This window comes from Hippocampus zosterae, chromosome 13 (assembly GCF_025434085.1).
Source record: "Hippocampus zosterae strain Florida chromosome 13, ASM2543408v3, whole genome shotgun sequence".
Lineage (NCBI taxonomy): Eukaryota > Metazoa > Chordata > Actinopteri > Syngnathiformes > Syngnathidae > Hippocampus > Hippocampus zosterae.
This window is the reverse complement of record NC_067463.1, coordinates 20,787,846-20,804,827: the sequence shown is the minus strand read 5'-3', so window position 1 is coordinate 20,804,827 and position 16,982 is coordinate 20,787,846. Positions and strand designations below refer to the sequence as shown.

The following is a 16,982-nucleotide window of genomic DNA, read 5'->3' as shown; positions in this document are numbered from 1 at the left end:
TTCCTTTTTGTTTATTGGTGGACAGCAAACCATTACGTCAACGTCAGGAGAGAAGTACGTGCGGCGTACTTGCCTTATCTTATACTGTTCATCTATTGTTGAATATTGAAAGTGAGGTTATGTCGGAATACGGTATTGTAAAATGAAGGGACCTGATTGATTTATATTCTGTTTTCATCTGTTTGCCAAGTAAGCATAAAACCTTCAATTTTGATAACTTATGCAAAAGGTGTTGTTGTGGTTTTCGAAATCTGACAAAGAACATATTCGTGAAAAACTGTAAAATAAAAGGCAAAAAGGTAAACGTGAATTTACTGTTGGGTTAACGTTCACGTTCAGCAAAAAAAAAATTACGCCCGAACAGGGACTTGAACCCTGGACCCTCAGATTAAAAGTCTGATGCTCTACCGACTGAGCTATCCGGGCTCTACTGTAGTACTCACGTAATAATTTAAAATGTAAAATGTTCACGGGCTAGCTCAAGGTGGCTTGCTAAGTATTGCACGTTTTACAATGTTGCCTTCATCGAGAAATAGCGTTTCACTTGCTCAGGCGATAAAGTATTTGCTTTGTATTTAATAATCGACGCTTTGTTCTGAAGACCTGCAACTACAAGTACTGTAATTCAAAAGGGAGCCGACCGCTCTATGCCATGCTCTACTCATAGTTTTGACGGTCGACTCGACTGCATTTGTAGAGCATTTTAAAACAACCACCGCTGGATACGAAGTGCTGCACATCTAGCAAAAATAATTCTATCAACAACAACAACAAAAATAAAAAAAATAAAAAGACAATAGAAAGGACAAAAATAGTCAATCTAAAGAAGAAAGAACCAAAGAATAATGAGTAAGAATAAATTAGTTTTAAGACGAGTTTTAAAATGGGCAGCGAAGGGACTTGCCGAACGTTGAGTGGGAGGCTCTTCGAAAGAGGGGGATCAACATGAGGAATCAGAGTCTAATAGAATAATTTGTGGAAATGTAACTTTTTGACACGTTGTGTTGGACTTGAGCAAAAAAAAGCACTGAAAAGAAAATGGGCAGGCCCCAGCGAGATTTGAACTCGCGACCCCTGGTTTACAAGACCAGTGCTCTAACCCCTGAGCTATGGAGCCATCGGTAAGAATGGAAGGTGACAAATTCTTTCTTAAAGTATTATGTCCGTGCATTTTAGAATTGTACCACACTGTGGCTTCCACCAGAGGCGGCACAGAACGTCGACTTTCCACATCCCCGACACTGGCCTTTGTACTAAGACACCAAATTGTTTGTGTTGTGGAACTGATATCCTGTTTCTAAAATGCGAACCTAAGGCTAACATAGAGAAAATTTGACCCAGCCAACATGAACGCTGACCAAACAACCTGCTCAATTCTTTTGCTTCGAATTGTGCCTTAGTTGATGATTGGCAGTGGGGGGCGTGCAGTGCCGGCCAGTTTTCACCATACTCACATTTGGGTTAGCACACTGCAGTGAAAAGCTGGGCACGGGAGCAAACATGAAGGACGAGTGATTCCGTTACGTGATGATGATTAATTTTCGCCTTTTCTACTGGATCACTATTGGATTGTATTCCTACATGGACACCAGTTGTTTTTACACCCAAAGGGACGTGTTTGCTTTTGTTCGAGCCCTTGTGGAAGCGAAGGGAGCAACAGTGGAGGCAGGGGCACACACGAGCGAAGTTGCCTCATGAAAAGCTGTGCGTCGATACAGGGTTGCACCCGAATTTTGGATGGTGGATCCGGGAGATCCCATCAGCAGGTGAGTCGGGCCAAGCGGCTGAAATCATTAAAAAGCAGAAAATGCAATAAAACTTGAGTTTGCCGTCGAGTTATTCCGCGTTAAAGCTGATGTTTTAAGACATCATTAAAACAACTATTTGGGAGGGGATACAACATATCCAATTTCTAAGTTATTTACCAACGCAAACGTTGCAAACTACCGGGGGCGTGGAACCTGTTCTTGGATCCGGGTTGCACCCGAGAAGGAGAGACGTTACTACTGAATCTCCGTTTTGGTGGGAAGCTCGTACTTTTTTCGACAGCTACGCCCAAACAGGGGGGAAAACACACTTTTTAGCAGCCTCCACATACATCCTATCGGATTTGAATGAGAAAAATGTAGTACGTGTTTTCTTCTAGGGCGAAAAACAGCCAAAACGCTGCCCCATTTTAATGCCTTATCCCGCATCGACACACTCCTTCTATGTACAGGACTGATTACCACAATATGTTTAAAAGGCCTTCGCTTTGAGTCAACGACTGCTCAGGGATCATACGGCGTGTCTGTAAGGGTTGGTAGCAAAAGACGCCTTTTCGTGAATGCGGGTCTTTGTTCGTGTTTTCTTTGTTACCGGTTCACCGAAATCATTACGGCGGTGTAGCATCAACTCGCTACAGTAGGCTACTGCGATTTTCCTCGCTGTGTGGCCATGCGAGGAATTTGGCTATTTGTAGAGGAATTCTTCGCTTTCTCTTGGCATTAGCTCTGCAGTGGATTCATGTAAGCTTTACATCACCTCGTCTTGTTATTGTGATTATATATGCTAATTATGTCAGTCAGTTGATCGAAATTGATCATTTCTTCGCAGGGCCAACAGTAACAACATGCTCCTGGCCTCTGCTGTGGTGGTTTGGGAATGGCTGAACGAACACGGTCGGTGGCGGCCATACAGCCCGGCCGTCTCCCATCAAATAGAGGCGGCCATTCGGAGTGGAGATATCCGTGGGGGGAGTGTGGTCCTCGGCCAGGTGGAGAGTCGCCTCTCTCCGTACATCATTGATCTCCAATCCATGCACCAGTTCAGACAAGATACAGGTAAGGCTCCATGTTAATGTGTAGGCTCAATGCCTACAATGCCACAAAGCATGTCATCTTTGTTCTGTGTGCTCAGAGCACTGAATTTTTCGCAATTGGGCACTGGCTGTCTCAGTGTGAATTCACACTAGCACAGTTTTTGGTCCACTAGAAACGAACCAGGGTTTGTTTTACGCTGGTTTGAACCTTTAATGCAGGTGTGTACACACAAACGAATCCTAGTGCAGAATAAACAACCGGACCAAGACCAGCTTTTTGAGATGGCTTCGGTCTGCTTTCAAACAGATTCTGTATGGTTTGCTTCAGGTGTGAATACAAACCAGAGTCCATCCGAAGCAGCTGCATGATACACGGGCCATTTTAGGCTTAACAAGCTACCGTAGCCAGGCATTATGGGAAGAAATAGCCCACAGTGAAAGTTATTCAAGATATTCATACCTGATCCACTGTCTTTTCTGTAGACATGCTGCTGCCATCATGTTGTGGGTCATGGCATGCAGAGCACATTGTCTCTTTTAGCTTACTGTACACATTCGCGGACGCTGTTCCAAAATGAGAAACAATGCTGCGAAACCTACATTAAAATCTGATAAGGGCACAAATATGCATAGTTCATTTGCCAAAAGTGCAGGATGAACATGAACAACACCCAAACAAAAAAATAAATCCGCGTTTGTTCTGCTTTTCTGGTGTGCATATACCATATTCTCCGCACAATAAGGCACACCGAAAAGTCTTCCATTTTCTTAAAAGCTCACGGCGCGCCTTAAAATCGGTAATATGTCGCCCCAAAATGGCTCCTTGTTGGAGACATGCGTACAATGTTATAACTTGCTGTTGGTTCAGTGAACTGTGCCACTGCTTTATTAAATACGTTTTTTTTTTCAGCTCCGATAAAAGAAACGTTGTGGTGTTGTTTTTTTAAAAACGCACATTTTATTAATGGGTTTCACAGTCTCAACAAATACAACTGCATCTTTGTCCGTCTCTGTGCCTTCTCTTCTTCCGTTCGACTCGAGAGGTGTTCATGAACGCCTCTGAAAAACGTAAATTAACGATGCCTTTAATGAAACTACGAAAATTGAAAATAATGCATCAAAACAGAAAATCAAGCGACGAAATACAGTGAAACTCCTCTACAACGAAATCATGTTTGCAGCAAGAAATTTTTCACAATGGGGCGTTTTTCACTGTAGCAAATTTGATCTCAGATGTAAACACACGCACAGGAACGAATGTGTACACGCACCCACAAACGTATGTGTACTCTTTATTTTTATTCCAATAGTGTATAAGTATGGGCATAACACTTATTTGACACTTCGTATAGTCAGTGTAGAAAGAAAGAAAGGGAAAGAAATTGCGAAATTTACGATCAGCATTCACTTTCACTTAGATCAATTTCTTGGTTAATGTCTTTTATTTTGCTTCCTCTGTCTTTCATTTGGATCACTTTTACCCTCTCTTCCAGCGTCAGAGCTCTTGTCTTAGCTGCTTGACATCCAAAGGTCCGTTTTGTAGCCATTTTAGCAATGCAATGTTCTTGCTGCGTCTGAAACTAACAATAACAAATACTTCCTGGACTACTGCGCATGTTACTGACCCGAGATAACCTTCCAGTTCACGGAACAAACTTTGGGGACTGAGGAGTACTGAAATAAGACAGGAAACACTTGTGTGTTATCTGTTTTTGTGGTGTGCAACAAAAATATTGGCTGCAGAATATGCACAATTGGATATAAAAATATTCACTTGTACTCGGCACATTTTGAAACAAGCGCATATCCTCACATTTAGTTGTTTTTTCTCTTTTGATCTTAGGAACTATCCGTCCAGTGAGGAGGAGTTTTTATGACCCGGCCTCAGCCCCAGGACAAGGCTGGCAGTGGGAGTGGGAAAATGATGCAGGTTCTTGGACACCGTATGACATTGAGGTGGGGATAGCCATCGACAACGCTCATAGCCGCCAGCAGCCCTGCCTTGACCTGACGACCCTCGGCTTCTGCTACCTCATTGATTTTCAGAACATGACACAGGTGTGATTGATTTTTTTTTTTCAAACATACTTAAGTTGCAAACATTTTACTTACTTGATGCCCTGGGCCAGTTGTGTCCACTTCCCTTTTTCCCGAACCATTTGGGCAGTGTGAGTGGAAATGTAATGAAAAAATGACAATTCCCAAATGTCTGGATTTTCATCTGAATTAGTTTTATTCAACTGCAGCTCTTTACGTACTGTACATCAATAAGATACAGTGGAACCGTGCTACTCGTGGGGTACAGGGACAGCTCACAAACAGTGAAAATCTATATTTTTCCGACCATAAGGTGCACTTCGATTCCTTTAATTTTCTCAAAAATCGACAATGCACTTTGTAAACTGGCACAGCTCCTGCATCGATGTTGGCTTTTCAGTTCGTCTTTAATTCAAATGAATTGCTATTTACTTTCACCCATCTAATCGCTAGCAGGCATCCATGTTTTCATCATATCGCAATTAGAAATAGTTCCTGCTGCCGAGTCTAAGAAACACAGGAAAATGTAGTCCTACTAACAAAATGCTGCGGTCAGACCAAACTTTAGGCGGCCCGGTAGTTCAGTGGTTAGCACGTCGGCTTCACAGTGCAGAGGTACCGGGTTCGATTCCAGCTCCGGCCTCCCTGTGTGGAGTTTGCATGTTTTCCCCGGGCCTGCGTGGGTTTTCTCCGGGTGCTCCGGTTTCCTCCCACATTCCAAAAACATGCGTGGCAGGCTGATTGAACACTCTAAATTGTCCCTAGGTGTGAGTGTGAGTGCGGATGGTTGTTCGTTTCTGTGTGCCCTGCGATTGGCTGGCAACCGATTCAGGGTGTCCCCCGCCTACTGCTCGAAGACAGAATATTCATTCATTCATTCATCTTCCGAGCCGCTTGATCCTCACTAGGGTCGTGGGGGGTGCTGGAGCCCATCCCAGCCGTCTCTGGGCAGTAGTGTGGGAGGAAACCGGAGCACCCGGAGAAAACCCACGCAGGCCCGGGGAGAACATGCAAACTCCACACAGGGAGGCCGGAGCTGGAATCGAACCCGGTACCTCTGCGCTGTGAAGCCGACGTTCTAAACACTGGACCACCGGGCCGCCCAAGACAGAATATATACAGTATATTTTTAATCCGAGGTTGTTTTAACACCTCTGCTCTGTGAAATTTGAAGAGCTAAAATTAAAAATGAGTTGATTTGTTATACTCATGACATAACGGATGTTCGTTAAATACTGCAGTAAAAGAAGCAAAACATGGAGTGGGGTTTGGGGCACTGAAGAGTAGTAAAATCGAACAAGGCATGGCCAGGAGTATTACAATGTGAGTTGGAGGAGTTTGTCCAGAAAATTTAAAAAAGCAAAAATTGACAGAACCTTTTTTTTTCCTGTGTACTATAGGTCAATAGACAGAGCCAAAGGTGCCGAAGGATTCAGCGACGTGCTGACACGCCCTATCCACTGGTGTCTGGGCCCCTTCCATTGCCGAAAGGAGGAAGTGGAGGTGTAGGAGGGGGATTGACAGGTGCCCTGCTAGGTGTTGGGGTATCAGGGGCCAGCATGGGAACTGGAAGCTCTGTCTACCCGAATGGGGCCATAATGACGACTGGACTGGGCCAACCTTGCTCCTGCCAGCAGTGCATGCTTGTCTTTAGTGTCAAAACCAACACTGGAGGAGCAGGACGCTCACTAACCATACAGCGGCCCAAGGCTTCAGCGCTCGCTGCCTCAAAACCCTTGAATCCACCCAAATCAGCCACACTGGGGCGTGGGCAGCACTTCAAGTCCAATGGCAACACCTATCAAACGCTACCACATGGCCTCGCCATCTCTAAAAACACCGCATCTCCAAGAAGGAACGCCCAGCTCTTTGCTCAGTCTCTAGCTGTGCTCACAACAGGGACTTCCATGCTCGGTATTTCCTCATCTTCCAGGCCTCCTCCTCCGTCACTGCCGCCCCCTCAGCCACCATCGTCCAATATGACTGCGAATCCTCCGCCCGTTCCAGCCAAACAGTCTTCATCTTCAGCCAACGAATCGGTGCCAACCGCCACATTAATTACCCCGGCTAACGCGGTGACCACACCCCCGTCCCCCGTGCCGTCTCCGTCTCCAGCAGTAATGAAGCCACAACGTGCGCCATCGTCCGCATCCAAAGTTTGCCATGCCCCTCTACCGCAGAGATCAAGCTTAGCCGGACTGAGTAGACCGGCGTTGCAAAGGATCGCCATGGCCCAGTCGAGAGCACTAATTGCGTCGGGGTAAGTGAAGGTGTATATTTCAACTCGGGATTCTTTAACTCGTGTTTAACTGAAAACTTTGTCGGATCCGAATAACAAAAGTCCTCATCTTTGCACTTGCAGTATCTGCTTAAAACGTGCTTTCATAGGTTAAGGTCAAATGTATTTATATTTTACTTTTATTTATATAGCACATTTAAAATACAGTAAACACTGCCCAAAGTGCTGCACATATTTAAGATAACATAATAAAAAGACATCCATCCATCCATCCATTTTCTAAACCGCTTAATCCTCACTAGGGTCGCGGGGGGTGCTGGAGCCCATCCCAGCCGTCTCCGGGCAGTAGGCGGGGGACACCCTGAATCGGTTGCCAGCCAATCGCAGGGCACACAGAGACGAACAACCATTCGCACTCACACTCACACCTAAGAACAATTTAGAGTGTTCAATCAGCCTGCCACGCATGTTTTTGGAATGTGGGAGGAAACCGGAGCACCCGGAGAAAACCCACGCAGGCCCGGGGAAAACATGCAAACTCCACACAGGGAGGCCGGAGCTGGAATCGAACCCGGTATCTCTGCACTGTGAAGCCGACGTGCTAACCACTGGACTACCGGGCCACGTCTTTGTACATGTTAGTAATATATTTTTTGTGTTAATATACCCTGCACACTAATCATCTTATCAGTCTCATTTTCACTATTTTTAAAAAATAAAATAAAGCAGGTAAATCTTAAATTTACGGTGGTGCGTGATTACCTCACCGGAAGTTGTTAGCGCTCAGCAGTTTGCAATTGCAGCTTGTTATCAGAGCTGTTGCGCTCTATCTATTATCGTCATGATTCTCATTCAGAGTTTGCGTCTTGTACAATTCACCGAGGGCACGAGCAAAGAATAGGAATCTAGAAGGCCCAAGGAAGCACTTTAAAACGGTACGTGTGAGCTACGATAGTTAACAGGCTGAAAAAGTGCGTGGCATGCCTCAGTTTCAGGCCGTTTCTCATCATGGCGTGTGTGCGTGTAGTCCCGTCCTTGAAACTTTTGCTTTCTTTACCCTGTGGTTCTCTCCCTCCTTCTGTCTCTCACTTCCCAGCAGTCTGGGCCCCCTCAAAGCCTCATTGTTGGTCTCCACAGTAACCTTTGTTGGAGTACACAAGCCTCTGGGCCACATTAGCAGCACAATACTGAGTCTCTGCTACTTTTTCCCCCTTCCATCCCCCACTCTCCATTTTGTCCCACAAATTCTTATGATATTTTATTTTTTTACATAGTATTGTCTTATCTACTGCCACCCACTGCTATAATTTTCACTCATCTGTGTTTTTTTTTTCTCTGCATTTATCCGTTTAATGACGTTTTCAATGCTAGAGCTATTACAATCGTTACTTTCACACTCGGCTTTTCAGTCTTGGTGAAACATGGATGTAGTGGGGTGGGGGTCGTGTGGTGGAATGGCCGAGCGGTGCTCTGTGAATTATCATAATGAGGATATCCTTTGTGTGGATATATGGGGTAGACACTATTGTCTACACCCCCCCCCCCCTCCCTTACAATTGTGCAAAGGGGATGAATATAAATATGAAGCCATGTGGGCTTGTGCGTGTGCGTTTTAGAACTAATCTCAGACAGCACCCAAGACCACAGCTCACGGGTTGATGGGGTGAGAGGTTTAAAACCAAGAAACAAGTCCACAAACACTCAAAACAGATCACATGATACAAATCAGAACAGAAAGACATTGCATTCACACGCCATTTATTGCGCTCATGGCCACATTGCCCTTTTCTCTCCCGCAGTAAGCGTAAATATTGACAGTCCTCGCAGGAGATGAAGTGAGGAATGTGTGCTTTCCCTGCAATTCATCACTCTGGGAAGCAAACAAAAGCAATGAATGAGTGTGAGAAAGGACTATTTTGTTTGGACTCTGCTGCTGCAAACATACCTCTCTGAGAAGTGCCACATTTGCTCAGAATCCAGCGTTGAACCATAGTTAGCTAGTTGCCTGTTGGTCTACCTTACCATTTACTATTTCATTTGAGTCACCGAGTGTAGTGGTTCACTCGCCGCACACGTGTGCAAACATGGGTTCAGTTCCCACTTGGTGATTGTGTGAATTGTTTGTCATTCTGATTGACTGGCGACCAGTCCAGGTTGTAAACTCCAGCGTTCTGCGACCCTAAACAAGATAAGCAGAATAGAAAATGGATGGATGGATGGGTGGCATTTTGTTTGTCTTGCAAATAAAATAAACTATCCTCGAACTTGAATATAGTTTCTCTCGTAACTGCAAGATCCACAAACAAATGTCATACAAGCTCTGTTGGTACCGTGTGGTGGAAAATTAAGTTCTCAAATGAAACGTCAAATTACTTGTATGTATTCAAACTGATGTATATTTGAATCCAAAATCAAAGGAGCAAGAGGTGGAGTTAAAGCTCATAAATGTAGTCAAAAGAATCTGATGACCCTTTGTGCATGTGTGAGAGAGATGTTCAGTAGCGTGTTATTGTCTGGCATCTCCGTCAGTCCAGCTGATGTCCATCTGGGCCGGAGGGAATAAAGAAGAGTGTAGGGCATTGGGATTGTGGGAGCGTGACAGACAAAGCTGAGGTAGTATGTGTGTTTTGATAAAAGGTCAAGAGACTCAAGCTCCTTTCTGTCCCATGCCCCTACAGCAGGGGTGTCCAAACTTTTTGCCAAGGGGGCCAGATTTTATGTGGTAAAATGTCGGGGGGCCGACCTTGGCTGACATTCCTTACATTGAACAACAATATTGTTCAACAAATTTTAGTAAGCCAGTCTGTTTCACATTTCCATTTTTATTTTAATTTCAACAATCTTAAGAATTTCTTTTGGTTCATTTGAAACCGGTATATCACATGCAACTGCTTATTCACTTGACTTTTTCTTAAACAGAAGTCTCCTGAGTGCAAATTGATTGATTTAAAACATAAAATGTATCACCATGACTTTTCAATAGTCACAAAACCTTTGACTCGAACAACAGGGAAATGAACAAGCAATACACATATCCACAACTGCAAGGATCATTTGAAATATGACATATCAGTCAATATAAATACGTGAGTGATGCCCTCTAGTGTCTAAATGGTATTACTCATTTAGTGAATGCTATTACTCATTTAGCCACTAGAGGGAAGCAGTACTCTTTGAAACATCACTCACCAGTCTACGAGACCTCAGTCAATGCAACACGTGTTCCATTGCGCCCAACCTGCGGGCCAGACGGCACTGATTTTATGACAGGGGCCGAGGGCCAGATGAAATTCCACCGCGGGCCGGATTTGGCCCCCGGGCCGGACTTTGGATAGGCCTACAGCAAAAATATGATTTTTTTTTTACATTGCTGTAATTACCCTTACGAAACATCTAAAGACACACTTTATTTTTGCGTTATATATTACCTTTGCAAATATCTCATGTTACAATATGGGCACCTGCGGCTTATACACAAGTGCGGCTTGTGTGTGTACAAAATGTTTTTTTCTAGAGCTGTCAGTTTAGCGTCTTTTGATTGGCATTAATTTAAATGAATTTTAACGGGATTAAATTTTTTCCTCGCGAGATTAACGCGGCACACGTCACGAGCGGATGTTACGTGATCTATAAATACACCAGAAACAAAACAACAAGCACGCTGCAGAAGTCCACGCCCATGTCTGTTTTGCCAGCCACTAAATCTTTGTGATCCATCCATCCATTTTCCGAACCGCTTGATCCTCACTAGGGTCGCGGGGGGGGCTGGAGCCTATCCCAGCTGTCTTTGGGCAATAGGCGGGGGACACCCTGAACTAGTTGCCAGCCAATCACAAGGCACACAGACGAAAGACCAGCCACGCTCACATTCACACCTAGGGACAATTTAGAGTGTTCAATCAGCCTGCCACGCATGTTTTTGGAATGTGGGAGGAAACCGGAGCACCCGGAGAAAACCCATGCAGGCCCGGGGAGAACATGCACACAGGGAGGCCGGAGCTGGAATCGAACCCGGTACCTCTGCACTGTGAAGCCGACGTGCTAACCACTGGACTACTGGGCCGCCCGGTTATAGATTTAACTTTTTGAAATAACAGTTATGCCCAATTTTATTGGCATGATGTTATTCATGGTTGGGGCCGGGGTTTGCAATGCTGTAGCACTGCACCACATAATAAGATAAGATAAGATAAGATATCCTTTATTCGTCCCACAATGGGGAAATTTACAGCCTCCAGCAGCAAGAATGTATGTAGAAAGAAGAAAGAGAAAAAAAACAACAAACATCTTTCAATTAATACCGATAGTTGAAACATTTTGGTCATAACTTGAGACTATAAATAAAGTATTGTCAATTATGTGGAACAAATCCTCTGATCAAAGTCTGTAAATGTGATTTGTCACCGAGAGGTGAGGTGATTGGCTTTGTGACGATGCAGGTAATCCTCCAAAGAAAGGCTGTATGACGTCCATCTCTGAGCAGATGAGAAGTCTGTGGATTAGCTTTGAAAAATACACGCACGCAGAGCCCTCCTTGATAATTCCGAGGCTCAGCAACCATACCGTGTCAGTGTGTTGTCAGACACAGTGATACAAATAGAGCAAAATGGGACGACAAAGACGGAAGACGGCGTTGTGCTAGATGTGTGTTTTTTTTTAAAGCCCCGATTTCATTTTGGATGCCGTCCCCCCCCCCGAGATACTATCATTAGTTTTTCATACTTGCGGGACCAACACTTGTTGTTCTTGTGAGGTTGTAGAGTCAAAATGACAGTCATCTGTTTTTCAAAGTGAGGAACTTCATTTCTTAAATATTATTGAAAAGGTTGCCACAAAGATACATGGTAAGTCACCGGAAACAACTGTAAACAATGTCTGCCTCTTTTTGCAGTGTTCCTACTGTGCCCGTGAAGAATCTCAACGGATCGAGCCCTGTTCACCCTGCGCTGGCAGGTGAAGCTCTTACCACATACATATGCTGCGGCATTTGGCCGTTCTCATCAAAAATAAAAATAAAATAAAAGAAAACCTTTATTAGTCTCGCAATGGAGAAATTCCAGGTTCTCGCAATGGAGAAATTCCAGGTTCACAGCAGCAAAGTTATGAAAGGAAGAAGTAGAACAACAAAATATAGGAGCTGCTGTAAAGGCAGCCACTCACGCGGCGCCATTTTGAAGTCAAAAAGTAATAGTACTGTATATGACAATCAATCAACCAACCTTTTTCAACTCCATTCATTCAATTGCCTTGTATTTCAGGGATCACCGGCATTCTGATGAGTGCTGCTGCTCTGCCCGTGTGTCTCACAAGACCTCCGAAACTTGTACTACACCCTCCGCCTGTCAGCAAGAGTGACATCAAACCAGTGCCAGGCTTTGGCCACTGCTGCAGAAAGACGACCAAGAAGCAGGCTCGTAAAGGTAAGTAAGCACTGTGTTCAAAGTAAACCGGGGGATATGCTCACAACAAACGCATGTAGATTCATCCAGTCCCCTGTGCTTTAATATTTATCTCATCAATTGAATAAAGAAAACATTTTTTTCCCCTTTTTTTTCAAAATGAAAAGCTCGAAGAACTAGTCCACAGAGAACCAGGACAGAAGTTGGCTGGTCCCAGTTAACGCATAAATATTCACATAGCTAATATAACGCAAGGGCGGCCCGGTAGTCCAGTGGTTAGCACGTCGGCTTCACAGTGCAGAGGTACCGGGTTTGATTCCACCTCCGGCCTCCCTGTGTGGAGTTTGCATGTTCTCCCCGGGCCTGCGTGGGTTTTCTCCGGGTGCTCCGGTTTCCTCCCACATTCCAAAAACATGCGTGGCAGGCTGATTGAACACTCTAAATTGTCCCTAGGTGTGAGTGTGAGTGCTAATGGCCGTTCGTTTCTGTGTGCCCTACGATTGGCTGGCAACCGATTCAGGGTGTCCCCCGCCTACTGCCCGGAGACGGCTGGGATGGGCTCCAGCGCCCCCCGCGACCCTAGTGAGGATCAAGCGGTACGGAAGATGAATGAATGAATTGTACTTTAATCTTATCGGCAGGTAAGACTCCAGAAGATGTGGTTAAGAAGTACCTGCAAAAAGTCAAGAGTCCACCAGATGAGGTTAGACCAGCTTTGCTTTCAGAACACATTCATGAAAAGATCGGGGGAAGGGTGAGTTTTTAATTTCTTCTCTCTTCATGACTGCTCTACCCAGGATTGTACCATATGTATGGAGCCTTTAGGGGGTCCTTCTGGATACAAAGGTCCAGGGGTGGGACCTGTTTCCAGAGCAGAATCTGTTGGACGACTCGCGCAATGTGGACACCTGTATCATTTCCAGTGTCTGGTGGCCATGTATAATAATGGCAACAAGGATGGCAGGTGGGTCAGAAAATAGGGAAGAAAACACACTCCGAAGCTGGATTTTCACTGCAGGTCCAATTGCACAGTTACGATTTAATGCCCGTACGTGACACACATACTTTGACTCTTTTTTTTTTTACATCCATCCATCCATCCATCCATCCATTATCTACCGCTTATCTGGGGCCGAGTCGCGGGGGCAACAGCTTTAGCAGGGAAGCCCAGACTTCCCTCTCCCTAGCTACTTCTTCCAGCTCTCCCCGGGGGATCCCGAGTCGTTCCCAGGCAAGCTGGGTGACATAGTCTCTCCAGCGTGTCCTGGGTCTTCCTCTGGGTCTCCTCCCGGTGGGACATGCCCGGAACACCTCACCAGGGAGGCGTTCAGGAGGCATCCGAATCAGATGCCCAAGCCACCTCATCTGGCTCCTCTCGATGTGGAGGAGAAGCGGCTCGACTCTGAGCCCCTCCCGGATGACCGAGCTTCTCACCTTATCTCTAAGGGAGAGCCAGGACAGCCTGCGGAGAAAACTCATTTCAACCGCTTGTATCCGGCATCTCGTTCTTTCGGTCACGACCCATCGCTCGTGACCGTAGATGAGGGTTGGGATGTAGATCGACCGGTAAATTGAGAGCTTCGCCCTTTGGCTCAGCTCCTTCTTCACCACGACAGGCCGATACAACGTCCGCATCACAGCAGACGCTGCACCGATCCGCCTGTCGATCTCTCGCTTTTTTTTTTACATTAAGGAAGCAAAGAAAGCAATGCACATGCACAGATGCCCAAAGTACATGTAAATAACTCCACAAGTAACAACTCTGAGCAGAAACAATACAATAACAAATGAAGACCATAATACTCGTTTATTTTCAGTTTTGTTGCCCTGGACTGGACTGCCTCCCCGCTTTCCTCCATTGAAATCAATTGCATCAAAGTCCGTAAATATACCAAATGTCTTCCTTTTTGTACCAGCCTTCAGTGTCCCACCTGTAAAACCATCTATGGTGTAAAGACTGGAAACCAACCAGCAGGGAAGATGGAGTACCACATCATCCCTCACTCACTACCGGGGCATCCCGACTGCAAAAGCATCCGCATAATCTATAACATCCCACCAGGCATCCAGGTATTTGAAAATAAATTAGCCACCCCTAAGTTTGAATGACATTGATATTTTGGGAATTATGATGTTAATCTTTGTGGGATTTCATCTCCTCGCGTTTAATCAGGGTCCAGAGCATCCAAATCCAGGGAAGCCCTTCACAGCCAGAGGCTTCCCAAGACACTGCTACCTCCCAGACAGTGACAAGGGACGCAAGGTAAACGTCCTTCACCCGACTGTAACTGCTGCTTCCACACACGACTTTGTCGGGACACCTTTTGCTGTTCCATCATGATTGTGCCTCACAGCATGAATCAAGGACGGTTCAAGGTGTGACCGGGAAGTCTTTGGTGTGTACGGCCTGATACGTCTTGTCTTGTCCTTTACTAATATTCCTGTCGTAGTAACGGCATCCATCTACTCTCCGGAGTTTGGCAATTTTCCTGCGCATGATTTATAAGATTAAGAAAACCTTTATTAGTCTCGCAATGGAGAAATTCCAGATTCACAGCAGCAAAGTTATGAAAGGAAGAAGTAGAACAACAAAAAAATAGGAGCTGCTGGAAAGGCAGCCACTCTCACGGCGCCATTTCGAAGTCAAAATAACAAAAAATAACACAATACAACACATAGGACAGAGACAGTCGTGCAATCTTCACCACTTTTCTGCATACACTTTGTTGTCTGAAGCAGTTCTAGATGAAAGAGGAGAGGATCAAAGTGTCCTTTCACCAGTGGATCAGAGACGTCATGCTGAAAATGTGCACACGTCTGCTACAAGCAAAGTTTTGAAAGCAAACACAAAGCTGTAGCGTCCATTGACGAAAAGAGATTAGTTCACTTCTCCTGTCCCACATAATCCGCTTCAAACTCCAAGCCGCGACTCCCAGCTCCAAATCCGCATCGGCACTCCGCGCCAACGCTCCTTTCTTCTAGTGTCATCCTATCCTTTATTGATAAGACCATTTGTTACCAGGTATTGAGACTGCTCCTGGTGGCATGGGACCGCAGGTTGATCTTTTCAGTTGGGACTTCAAGCACTACAGGAGAATCTGACACGGTTATATGGAACGAGGTACATTCTTGAGATCGTCGATTCATTGCTGAAATATACTAGAGCAGTCATATCTGATTCCAGTGAATAAATTGTCCCTTTTTTTTTCTTTAGGTCCACCACAAAACAGAGTTTGGCTCTAACCTGACAGGTCATGGTTTTCCTGACCCTGGACACCTGGACAATGTTCTGGACGAGCTCCGCGCCCAGGGCATCACAGAAGATGACGGATTGACAGAAAAGTGATCAGTTGTGCAACCCGTGATGATATCGATGAGACACTTTTTTGAGGGAAGTGAAATAGACAAGAGGAATGGAAAAAGGAAAATATGTCACTCTGGCACTATTTAAAAGGGGTGCAGCAAACATTTGGAGCATTTTTTGTTAAAAAAAAAGACTGAAGAAAAAAAATATTGTTTCTGGTATTTTTCCTGTCATCGTCATTCCAATACTGGATGGATAAATCCTCATTCGAGGAATGAGTAGATGGCGGAAGAAGGTGTTATTTGCTACTCAGGATCTACATTAGGTACGAACAATCTACAAGTGCATTGAAATGGTACTAATAACAAGGAACAAAAACAAGTTTTACTTTACTGAGTGCAGTAGTAGAAGATGGTATGTTTGAACAGGGAGGAGAAAAAAAATGGAAGGGGCCAAGAGAGAAAAATGTCTAATGCAGGGGAGAGGAATGCAGGAAAACGGTGGCCGGAAGAGAGAACGAGGGTTTCTGAATGTACAGTAGGATAAGAGTAAAGCTAACTTGTATGGTACTTCACAGTTGCTCGTATGGTCACCACAAACACGACAAAAATCTATCAAGAATAATGGCCAAATGGTGGGTTGGAAAGTGAACCTTTGGTTTGTGTCTTTGTCAATGACGCTTTGCTATGTTGCTCCCTCTTGTGGTTTTTATGCTGGACTACACTCAGCTTGCAGGTACCGAAGGTGCATTCATGTTGCCACCTAGCGGTGGTTCTCATCATTGTCACTGTATTGCTTAACTTTTTGGGGGCCAAGCAGAGCACAGTTGTCGATGTGTACGAAATGACAAACAACTCAACCAAGGACCTTTCCCCTGACCGTCTTTTGTTTCGTACTTGCAAACCTTCATCACTCGAAGATACCACAATTGATGTGTAATCCTTGAATATGTGTTGAAATGAATGAATATCTGGACTGTAGTTTTATTTCCTCCTGTGCAACCGCTTTAACTCATCAAATGAGGTATCTTTGGAGCACGATGTGGTTTTTTTTCCCCCTGCTGACGGCAAATTAGCATATTCGATACTGTGAGCGTTTCATTCCGCGCATTTCTTATCACTTTCGCTCTTCCAGCAGCAAGTGATCATGCACTGCCCGCCCACTTCCTGTTTTGGGTCCGTGTGGTATCTTCACGGTTCGAGT

The 16,982-nt window shown here is 45.0% G+C and overlaps 1 protein-coding gene and 2 non-coding genes across 4 annotated transcripts; 1 reads left to right on the top strand and 2 right to left on the bottom strand.

The window, feature by feature from the left end:
• Nucleotides 1-353: 353 nt before the first annotated feature.
• On the bottom strand, nt 354-426 carry trnak-uuu (transfer RNA lysine (anticodon UUU)). Its single transcript has one exon. It is a non-coding gene; the product is annotated as a tRNA-Lys (tRNA).
• Nucleotides 427-1,044: 618 nt separating this feature from the next.
• trnat-ugu (transfer RNA threonine (anticodon UGU)) lies at nt 1,045-1,117 on the bottom strand. Its single transcript has one exon. It is a non-coding gene; the product is annotated as a tRNA-Thr (tRNA).
• A 93-nt stretch (nt 1,118-1,210) lies between these two features.
• Nucleotides 1,211-16,210, top strand: LOC127612916 (E3 ubiquitin-protein ligase DTX4-like). 2 transcript variants are annotated; one of them, XM_052083769.1, is made up of 12 exons: nt 1,211-1,766; nt 2,596-2,822; nt 4,644-4,858; nt 6,238-7,097; nt 11,968-12,029; nt 12,335-12,496; nt 13,117-13,178; nt 13,273-13,439; nt 14,392-14,545; nt 14,649-14,738; nt 15,498-15,596; nt 15,690-16,210. In XM_052083769.1, exons 1-12 carry the CDS (start codon nt 1,738-1,740, stop codon nt 15,819-15,821), a joined length of 2,259 nt encoding a protein of 752 aa, XP_051939729.1. In that variant the 5' UTR covers nt 1,211-1,737; the 3' UTR covers nt 15,822-16,210. The 2 variants fall into 2 exon arrangements, with proteins under 2 accessions (XP_051939729.1, XP_051939730.1); XM_052083770.1 differs by lacking the exon at nt 1,211-1,766 and adding an exon at nt 1,844-2,507.
• Nucleotides 16,211-16,982: the final 772 nt, after the last annotated feature.